The following is a 12,118-nucleotide window of genomic DNA, read 5'->3' as shown; positions in this document are numbered from 1 at the left end:
TCCCAACAGTTGTCGTCCTTGTCAGCATACTCAAGTGCATATTCCAGTCTGGCCTCCACGTGGTGCTCACTCAACACGTGCTTGCGTGCCGCTCTACGACCGTGACGCCCAGTGTCGGACTGTGTGAATGCTGCACTGCAGGCCCGCTCGTGCACGGGTCGTCATCAGTGAGCAGTTACTGGGGTCTGTTTAGGTGAAGTACCACGTATAACTGCCCTCCCGACTAATGGATATTAGTCACGGAATTCTATTTTTTTTTATATTTACGTTTATCCCATTTTTACCCTCATATAACGGCATAATTACAGATGAAACCGATCAACCTGGTCCTTCCCCGGGGTAGCGCTGCGTGGTGGGCCGCTCCGTTGCTGGTCAGCGGTATCGCCTGATCCATGGAGAGATGGTCCTCCGGCGGACGCCGACCTGCAGCCGGGCAATTTCAAAAATGCTGTGACCCTCATCGAAAAGGGTGACTATGTCTCCCCGCGTGTCCCGTGAGGTTTCCATGACGAATGGCATGAGAAGCAAATATGTCACATGAGAAGCAATATGTCACATAGCCGACAATGAAACGTCTCGTGAACCAGGTATATAATGAACGAACTCGGATTCATGATACCATTATTCGATGACAATAAACCGTCAAAACGAACCATGCACTGCGACCATAGCCCATGTATGGTGCGTTGCTACATGAACCATACATCAAGCGGAGTAACAGCTATTTCCGTACAGTGTGAGACAATAATCATATACATAACTGATAAATTATTCCCATATAACAACACACTCCTCTGATGATTACTGAAGACTGGTGCTTGGTGATGACAGGCACATCAACCCCCCCCATTAAATGTCGAAGCCTACCAACCCCCAACTGCACAAATAGTTGCTTTAGTTACTGAACTATGCCTTCACTCTTGTACACACACACACACACACACACACACACACACACACACACACACACCACACACACACACACACATTTCTCGAGAAGCACCGAGGGAAGGATGAACACCAAGGTTCGATGTAGGGCGACTGCTACGCCAAGATTCCAACCCTTGCGGGTCCGATCTAGGCTGGTCCCTGCTGCCTCGTGTGGAGTAAGGTTGACCACTACACCATGGAGGCCCGTAACACTTAATGTTAATGTGTGTGTGTGTGTGTGTGTGTGTGTGTGTGTGTGTGTGTGTGTGTGTGTGTGCACTGCAATCACTGGGGGTGGGGCACTTTAGGAGGTATCATGGGTGACGGTATGAGGCACAATCCACAGCCTGACACCCACACTGCCACACACACTTCATCCTGGTGGACGGACATGACTGCAGTACGTGTCGTCCCAGCAAATATTAAGTTGACATACATACAGTTCTAACGCAGAGAATATAATTATGATAAGTCGTGTTAACAAATGTGTTTCCTCATGCAACACTGTTGGTCCTCGAGTTGCCAAGTTAGGAAATCCGTGAAAACATCTTCTCGTCTTCACCTGAACCTCTTCCATTCGTGAGATGATTCATAACATTCAAACTTTTTGTATTTCGTTAAGAAAAGAAAAAGAACTTTTCTGTTGTGAGAAATATTACTTATATTGTTCACAGGCAGACGACGTGGTGAGATCAGAATTGTTTACTTGTTTATGAATTCCTATATTGCTACATATGTAGATTTCCTAACTGCAAGTAATAATGATTATTATTATTGTTATTATTATTATTATTATTATTATTATTATTATTATTATCATTATATGATAATGATAGTAAAAACGATAATAATAATGATGATATTAATGATAATTATAAAAATAATAGTAATGATAATAATAATAATGATGATGATAATAATAATAATAATGATAATAATAATAATAATAATAATAATAATAATAATAATAATAATGATGATAATAATAATAATAGTAATGATAATCATTATTATTATCATTATTATTATCATTATTATTATTATTATTATTATTATTATTATTATTATCATTATCATAATCATTATCATTATTCTTTCTCCTTTTCTTTCATACTATTCGCCATTTCCCACCTCAGCGAGGTAGCGTTAAGAACAGAGGACTGGGCCTCTGAGGGAATATCCTCACCCGGCCCCCTTCTCTGTTCCTTCCTTTGGAAAAAAAAAAAAAAAGAGAGAGGGGAAGATTTTCAGCCCCCGCTCCCTTCCCTTTTAGTCGCCTTCTACGACACGCAGGGAATACGTGGGAAGTATTCTTTCTTACCTATCCCCAGGGATAATTATCATTATTATTATCATTATCATTATTATTATCATTATTATTATCATTATCATTATTATAAGGACCAGAAAACGGGAATCTCAGCAACAACACGGCGCTGAGTTCATGTTCACAAAGTAGGCAAACTCCTTTAGAACTCGAGGAGACATGACATCTGATCCACACACCTTGGCCTCCTGGAGATGTGAGAGTATGTGGAAGACCCAGTGCGAGGAGAGTACAGAAGATGACATAGGTTTAGTAGGGGGAAGGTGGAGGGGCGGGGAGGAGTGCGGTTTGCTGAGGTCATGTGTCGAGGTTAGTGATCATGTAGGCGACTTAACTTGGTTACGTAGGACTGCTACACGCGAAATGTTTTACCAGTTAGAGTGGTTGAAAGCAGTACCAAAGATAAGTTTAGGAAGATAATTGATAAATATTTCGCCTCAAGTCCTCGACTATAATCATTTGAGCCTCTGTAGTTGTAAATAGCTTGTAGGTTTTTCTTTTTGAAACATCTTTATATACCTTCCTACTCTTACCACACTCATCTCTCACTGTACGACATCTGCCGTTATTGCAAACAGCCTCAAAAGACCCGGTCTCTGCATTGATTCTTGATCCTTCGTGATACAATGTCTATGCTTCAGTTACTTTATAATATACAAGTCTGGTCCATAGTTATATGTTATTAAGTGATCGAATAAACCATAAGAACCTTTACACTTAGGTTGTGGAGTCTCAAGAACCCACTGGGCACAGTCATATCTTCCATCTTGTAAACAACAAGTTTTTGATAAAGGAAATAACAATACAGAACATGAGTGTCACCATCCGTGGATTGCTCTGGAACACTGAACACCGCTTCAATTTGTTTTATGACAGCAAATAACAAGAGGCTAACTTGACGAAGGAAATTTGATTTGCAAGCTTTATTACATTGTGCTTATCATAGTTTATTACATGGACTGGTTCATAGATTACATTGCTTGACAATTGTTTTGATTTTTTCAATGATTATTTAAAGCATGTGCATGTGATTCGACAGCATTTAGAAGTGAGACGACTGGATCATGGACCATACTACCTTACTCCTTTCATAGGTACTCATGCTTCAGGATTCGCTATACATTGGCAAGATCATGGACCGATCATTCGCCTACATGTGATAGTCATTCAGTACCCGCACGACACTGGCCTGCACCGGACACCAGTCCACACCTTTCGACTCAGCCCGACATCGGATGACTCCACCCAACTGGACCCAACACCACCCGACGACACACGACGACCCGACTTCACTGGACTGAGAGTCATTTTTCCCGACCGTGACAAGCCTCCATCGCCACTTCGAGACACATACCCACCCAGGGAAACAAATCTTGATGCTCTGTATATACCATCCATCTCCAGTCTACCACAACAGCTTCGCCAAGGTGGCAATGACGTATACATACACACCCACCAACACTTTCTTGACTTTCTCCTAAAGCCATCCTTTAAGTCTGATCTTCTTGTGCCTGTCGCATACCCCTTCCATGAAGCTCTTGGTCTGTTTGTGTCTAAGTCCTCCGGGCATCTTAACCTACCTGTAAAACAGCTTCCTGGAGGAGCCCTTAACCCGCCTGTAACTCTGTCTTCTACATCTGTTGAGCAACTTAAATTGCTAGTCATACAGGTGGCATCGAACAAAATGAAGAAAATTCTTATAGAACATCATCGCAGGTCAGTCTGAATGGCGACTTGGAAAATTCCAATCATGATTATAAGTCAGACGCGAAGGCAACTGTACCTAGTTATTCCGTTCCCGCAGAGTTTTTTGAGAGGAGGCTAGATGTAGGTTCTGTAAACACTAATAATTTGCACAGCAAAACTGGCGCACGTGAAGCAAAAACAATTGTAAACTCTGTGAACGCCAATAACGATGACAATGAGACATATTTAGGGAAAATAAGGACTGGACAATTAGGTTTTGATTCCTTAAACGCTAATGATTTCAGTGTCATGATAGAGGTAGGTAACGCGAGAATGACTCCTGGAGGTAATACTAAGGGACATCGCCGGCATCATTATGGTCTGCCGTGGGACGGAAGCTCTTTCCCACAGGGATTTGGAGGGCAACTCCCGAGCTCCAACTGGAAGAGCGTAAGTAATGTTTACGATGGCTCTGAAATTACGCAGGTGGGGGATGACAAAGGATCCTCAATTACGGTAAAACAAAGGTATCTGGTAGTTTACATGGTAGCTCAAAATATAGCACTAAAACACACAAAGAAAAGGTTGTTGAGAGAGTTAACGATAGTATTGCGAGAGACCAGAAAAATACGGGTGACTACATCTACGAACTGAGTGAAGCTGGAGCTGTAGGCACACCGGGGCACAGCGACTCCCCAGCCAGTCCAACTCAACCTGTCGAGAATGACTACAAATATCTGACAGAGTTCCGTGGCATAATGAATGAGCTGCGTGATGGCCAACAGATACACCACGACTTAGTGCAAGATGGCCTAGTGGCTACTGGAGCTATGGAAAGTGTGTTGTATAAATTGGACGTCTTTACAAGAGGCGTTTCAAGGGCCAATTTGCTAGAGACTGAAATCCTGTACCTGATGGCTGTCGTCAGAGAATACCTGGGAGACCAGCACACTCACCCACACCAGTCGTCTCTTGAAAGTCATGAAGATAACAAGGTTAACAATACCGTGGGAGGGAGTGGAAAGGAAGATGACCATTTTGAATTTTTTCAAGGCAAACTTTCCAACTCGGACAATCACGTATCGGGTGGAGGCGATATTGGTTTAGACGAGTATCGTGAAACACAGGAGCCTCATTGGAGCCAAGTTCTACCTTCTCGGATAGGAGTAGCTGCAAGCACAGGAGGTTATGTTCCTCTGTCGCAGCGCCTCAAGGACTCCATCATACCAAGTTACCACCAGCCTTCTAGGCCAAACATCCTCGTTAGTGTCATGAACCAGGCAACACCCAGCTCACCCGTAATCACTAGTGTCCCTTTCCAATACAAGAACAGAACAGTGGTCTTTCATGGGGGTGTTCCGGACTTCGGCATTCGCACCACACTGCAAAAACTTCATAATGTTCTTGAGGAAAAACTTGAAACGCTTCCAGAACAGCCAGTAAGTTCCTCAAGTACTTCCACTATTCCCGTTGTTTCCTCACCTTCCACTGCATCTTCCAGTTATGAATTAAAAGAGAATTCCGACCAGAACATCCCAGCAATCCCGTTGGACAATGGTGGCGCCTCTAGCAACTTAATCTCTGTATTGCAGGAGGCCACCAAAACCGTCGTCGACGGACTCATGGCCAGCATTGGTTATGAGAACCACTTTGGAGGTTCGCATGACTCTCATGGTAATCAGTCTTCACACGCTGTTCACATTAATAGCTCGGAAAGTCATTCCAACAGTGCAGTCTTAGACAGCACTACTAATAATTCTTTTACACTGCCTGAAGGAAGTGCAGTCACATCCTCATTGCCGTATTTACCAATCGTTTTGGCAGGAAGCAGCTGCAGATCTGCAAATGAATAAAATTCACTTACCTTCACTGATAAAAGTTTTAGAAAGTTTGTTTGAGGAGGAGTTAGTGACTGTATCTCTGACGGCACCGACTGAGGAATCCGCCGGGACAGCAGTAGCCACACCATCCCCTCAGAACAACCCAGCTTTAGATGTTTCCTACCAGAACACTCGAGATGGTAGTCTAGAACTATCTTATAACGAGACGTCGAACTCGGACGATAACGAAGACACGGAAGACGCGATCAGCCAGTCACAAAGCATCACAACGACCTCCGAGCAACAGGAAGATCCAATTGCCAATCGGGAGGCTGTTAGACCACCAGTATCTATTGACGTAACTCAGACCCAGACTCAGAACCAGAATCAAGGATTCTGGGTATGGAGACCCATCATGCCCCTTGCAGGTACACAAGCAGGCACACATGGTGCTTTCCAAGGGCTCCTGCAGTCACTTCTTAGTCTGGGCACACAGAGACCAACTGGTGTGGGTCTTGTGAGTGTTAGTACATCTGCAGGAGGACAATCTCCGGTTATTATCCTGCCAAGCCATCCAGGTGGTCTCGGTACAGGGAGTGGTGGACAGCATCCACTGTTTTTTCCTGAACCATCCAAGTGGATTTGGAACAGGTTCGCGACCTTTTTTGGTTCTGTCAAAGCCATTTGGTTCAGGATCAGGTACTGGGTCGGGTTCTGGTACAGCTGGACTGTACCCATTGTTTGTGTTGAACCTGCCAGGTGGTTCTAGCACGGGGGGACACCCCTTCTTTATTGTGCCACATCCAGATGGTACTTCAACAGTTAATAGCGGAAACCCTGGGTTGGGACAATCTCCGGGTTCAGGTTCAGGTACTGGGGAAACTAGCCCCTCATCAGATGGTTCTGGCAGCGACGCTGGAGGACAAACCTCAGAAGCTGGGGAAACAGCCCCACAGCCAGATGGCGCCGGTGCAAACACTGGAGGACAAACTTCAGATGGTTCTGGCACAGACACTGGAGGACAAACTTCAGATGGCGCCGGTGCAGATACCGGAGGACAAACTTCAGGTACTGGATCAGTAGCACCACAGCCAGATGGTTCAGACACAAGCACAGAAGGACAAACCTCAGATGGTACTGGTTCAGGTGGTGGGGAACAGCAACCTTTCTTAATCGTCCCGAACGCCAGTGGTTCTGGCCTGGTAATGGTGGGCTGGTTATACCGAGTTACCCGTCAGGTTCTGTCTCCAGTGGAGGGCTGTCGTCTCCCTTCTTCGTCCATCCCAGTCGTCCCAGTGACTCTGGACGTCTGCCTCCTCTTTTGGTGTATCTGTCTGGGACGACTGGTCAACCCACTCACGTATTTATCCCCAAGGAAGGTTACCTTCCTACAGGCTCGGGGATGGTGCCTGGAACCCTAGTGCCACTTCGCCAGACAAACATTACTACACTTCCACCTACCACAAACACACCACACACAGCTCTTCCTTCAACCACAGCTGAAACTACGACAACGTCTGTGCCTACAGTCACGACTGAGCAAACTACCACAGCAATACCTACAACCACAGCAGAGCCTACTACCACACAAATTCTTACAACCACTCCTGAGCAAACTACCACAGCAATACCTACAACCACACCAAAGCCTACTACCACACAAATTCTTACAACCACACCTAAGCAAACTACCACAGCAATACCTACAACCACAGCTGAGCCTACTACCACAACAGTACCTACAACCACAACTGAGCCTAATACTACAGTCGAACCTACAACCACAGGTGATCCCACTACTACAACTGCACCTACAACCACAACTGAGCCTAACACTACAATCGTGCCTACAACCACAGCTGATCCCACTACCACAACAGTACCTACAACCACAACTGAGCCTAATACTACAGTCGAACCTACAACCACAGCTGATCCCACTACCACGACCTTGCCTAAAACTACAGCAGAGCCTACTACCACAGCATTACCTATAACCACAGCTGAGCCTACTACTACAAACGCACCTACAACCTCAGCAGTACCTGCAACCACAACTGAGCCCACTACCACAACTGTACCTACAGCCACAGCTGTGCCTACCACTACAGGTGCACCAACAACCACAGTGACCCACTACCACAACCATACCTACAACCACAGCTGATCCAACAACCACAACCGTATCCACAACCACAGCTGAGCCTACTACTACAGTCGTACCTACAACCACCGCAGAGCCTACTTCTACAACCGCAACTGCAATCACAGCTGAACCCACTACCACAGCTGGGATTACTACTTCAGCCTTACCTACAACTACAGGTGTACTTACAACCACAGGTGAACCCGCTACCACCACTGTACCTGCAACCACAGCTGTACCTACAACCACAGCTGAGCCTACTACCACGACCGTACCTACAACCACAGCTGAGCCTACAACCACAACCTTACCTACAACCACAGCCGTACCTACAACCACAGCTAAGCCTACTACCACAACCGTACCTGCAACCACAGCTGAGCCTACTACCACAACCGTACCTACAACCCTACAACAGCACCGTACCACACAACCACAGCTGAGCCTACTACCACAACCGTACCTGCAACCACAGCTGAGCCTACTACCACAACCGTACCTACAACCACAACCGTACCTACAACCACAGCTGAGCCTACTACCACAACCGTGCCTGCAACCACAGCTGAGCCTACTACCACAACCGTACCTACAACCACAGCTGAGCCTACTACCACAACCGTACCTACAACCACAGCTGAGCCTACTACCACAACCGTACCTGCAACCACAGCTGAGCCTACTACCACAACCGTACCTGCAACCACAGCTGAGCCTACTACCACAACCGTACCTACAACCACAGCCGTACCTACAACCACAGCTGAGCCTACTACCACAACCGTACCTGCAACCACAGCTGAGCCTACTACCACAACCGTACCTACAACCACAGCCGTACCTACAACCACAGCTGAGCCTACTACCACAACCGTACCTGCAACCACAGCTGAGCCTACTACCAAAACCGTACCTACTACCACAGCCGTACCTACAACCACAGCTGAGCCTACTACCACAACCACAGCTGAGCCTACTACCACAGCTTTACCTACAACCACAGCTGATCCTACTACGACAGCTATACCTACAACCACAGCTGAGCCTACTACGACAGCTGTACCTACAACCACAGCTGAGTCCACTACCACAGACGCACCTACAACCACAGCTGAGCCTACTACCACAGCCACACATACAGCCACAGCTGAGTCTACTATCACACCAATACCTACAACCACAGCTGAGCCTACTACCACAACAGTACCTACAACCACAGCTGAGCCTGCTACCACAGCTTTACCTATTACCACAGTAGAGCCTACTACTACGGCCTTACCCACAACAGCTGACCCTACTACCTCAGCCATACCTACAACCACAGCTGAGCCTACTATCACAGCCATCACTACAACCACAGCTGAGCCTACTATCACTGCCATACCTACAACAACAGCAGAGCCTACTACCACAGCTTTACCTATTACCACAGTAGAGCCTACCACCACAGCCTTACCTACAACAACAGGTGAGCCTACTACCTCAGCCATACCAATAACCACAGCTGAGCCTACTACTACAGCCGTATCTACGACCATAGCCGTATCTACAGACACAGCTATACCTACAACCACAGCTGAGCCCACTTCCACAGCCGCACTTACAACCACAGTGGAGCCTACTACTACTGCTGTCTCTACAACCACAACTGAGCTTACTACCACACAAGTACCTACAACCACAACTGAGCTTACTACCACACAAGTACCTACAACCACGACTGAATCTACTACCACAACAGTACCAACAACCACAGCAGAGCCTACTACCACAACTTTACCTACAACCACAACTACTACAGCCGTACCTACAACCACAGCAGAGCCTACTACTTCACCTGAGCTGAGTACAATAACAGCACCCACAACTACGGATGTACCTGTAGACGTACCTACCACCTCAGGTGAACCTACAACCCTTGGACCTATCACCACAACTGAACTCACGACTACAGCTGAACCTGCACCAACTACACAGATCCAGACTACAACACCACCACCTGGGCCATCTACAACACCGGAACCAACTACAGCATCACCGCTTGAGCCAACTACAACCACTGAACCATCCACAACCACAACAACGCCAGGGACGATATCACCGCCTGAGCCAACAACAACAACAACAACAGAACCAACTACAGTCACGACAACACCAGAGCCAACAACACCAGCAACAACAACAACAACCCCAGAGCCAACTACCACCACCACAACGGAACCAACCACTACTACCACGACATCAACCACCACTACAACTACGACAACAACCACCACTACCACAACCACCACTACCACAACCACTACTACCTCAGCTACCACTACTTCGCGAAGACCTCTTATCCCAATCAACCCACACAGCCTAGATAAAGAAAGCCGCACCACCGATCTCGAGCAAGGTCCCTATGACGTCATGGCAAAAGAGGGTTACATCACAGAGAAGCATGACGTCACAGAAGGCAAAGATGACGTCACGGGGTTCCTCACCACTGCAGATGGAGACGTGAGCACAGACCGCGTGAGGAACAACGGTCACTTCAGCTTCTGGGGAAGGTCTGCTCGAGGGTACATGCTGTAGATACACCTGGTCTTGGCTCGCATGTGGCTGGGGAGAGTTTAACAGTCGCCGTTGGCTATCAAGAGGCAAGGCCAGAGGTTTACCTGAGGGAAACCTGAAGCTTAAGTGCCAGAGGGTTAGTGGAGGGCTGGCTGAAGCTTAAGTACCAGAGGGATAGTGAAGGACCAGCTAAAGCTTAAGGACCAGATGTTTAGTGGTGGATCAGCTGAAGCTTAAGTACCAGAGGGTTAGTGAAGGACCAGCTGAAGCTTAAGGACCAGAGGTTTACGGAGAACCGGCTGAAGCTTAAGGACCAGAGAATTAGTAGTGGACCAGCAGAAGCCTAAGGACCAGAGGACTAGTGGTGGACCAGCTGAAGCTTAAGGACCAGAGGATTAGTAGAGGACTAGCTGAAACTTAAGGACCAGAGGCTAGTGGTGGACCAGCTGAAGCATAGGGACCAGAGAGCGAGTGGTGGACCAGCTGAAGCTTAGGGACCAGAGGATTAGTAAAGGACTAGCTGAAGCTTAAGGACCAGAGGGCTAGTGGTGGACCAGCTGAAGCTTAAGGACCAGAGGGTTAGTGATGGATCAGCTCAAGCTTAAGGACCAGACAGTTAGTGGAGGACCGGCTGAAGCGTAAGGCCCAGAGGATTAGTGGAGGACGAGCTGAAGCTATATCATGTTATCCAGACCCGAGGTGTTCACAGATCAGGTTATCATCTACAGCTTTACTACAGTAAGGAGGAAGACCCACTTCATCGTCATCACAAGGATCGTGAACACCGGCCCAAGCCAGAGGGTCACGGCGACACAAGTGACCGCAGTAAAGAGACAGCAATCAAACTGTGGGAACCAGTGAGGCAGAGACAGTGGTAGGATATGATAAATATAGGTGGAAACAAATGTAAATATATATATATATATATATATATATATATATATATATATATATATATATAATATATATAATATAATAGGTGGAAAACAAATGTTATATATATATATATATATATATTATATATATATATATATATTATATATATATATATATATATATATATATATATATATATATATATATATATATATATATAGGTGGAAACAAATGTTATATATATATATAATATATATATATATATATATATATTTTTTTTTATTATACTTTGTCGCTGTCTCCCGCGTTGCGAGGTAGCGCAAGGAAACAGACGAAAGAAATGGCCCAACCCCCCCATACACATGTATATACATACTCCACACACGCAAATATACATACCTACACAGCTTTCCATAGCTTACCCCAGACGCTTCACATGCCTTGATTCAATCCACTGACAGCACGTCAACCCCGGTATACCACATCGCTCCAATTCACTCTATTCCTTGCCCTCCTTTCACCCTCCTGCATGTTCAGGCCCCGATCACACAAAATCTTTTTCACTCCATCTTTCCACCTCCAATTTGGTCTCCCTCTTCTCCTTGTTCCCTCCACCTCCGACACATATATCCTCTTGGGCAATCTTTCCTCACTCATCCTCTCCATGTGCCCAAACCACTTCAAAACACCCTCTTCTGCTCTCTCAACCACGCTCTTTTTATTTCCACACATCTCTCTTACCCTTACGTTACTCACTCGATCAAACCACCTCACACC

The 12,118-nt window shown here is 46.2% G+C and overlaps 1 protein-coding gene across 1 annotated transcript; it reads left to right on the top strand.

Annotated features, from left to right (window-relative positions):
- Nucleotides 1-7,067: 7,067 nt before the first annotated feature.
- LOC139756225 (uncharacterized) lies at nucleotides 7,068-11,343 on the top strand. Its single transcript, XM_071675382.1, has 4 exons — nucleotides 7,068-7,925; nucleotides 8,089-8,276; nucleotides 8,444-10,473; nucleotides 11,175-11,343. Exons 1-4 carry the CDS (start codon nucleotides 7,166-7,168, stop codon nucleotides 11,341-11,343), a joined length of 3,147 nt encoding a protein of 1,048 aa, XP_071531483.1. The 5' UTR covers nucleotides 7,068-7,165.
- The last annotated feature ends 775 nt before the right edge of the window (nucleotides 11,344-12,118 follow it).

This window comes from Panulirus ornatus, chromosome 21, assembly GCF_036320965.1.
Source record: "Panulirus ornatus isolate Po-2019 chromosome 21, ASM3632096v1, whole genome shotgun sequence".
Classification (NCBI taxonomy): Eukaryota; Metazoa; Arthropoda; class Malacostraca; order Decapoda; family Palinuridae; genus Panulirus; species Panulirus ornatus.
Note: the sequence above shows the minus strand (reverse complement) of the source record. Positions and strands in the feature narration are given on the sequence as shown.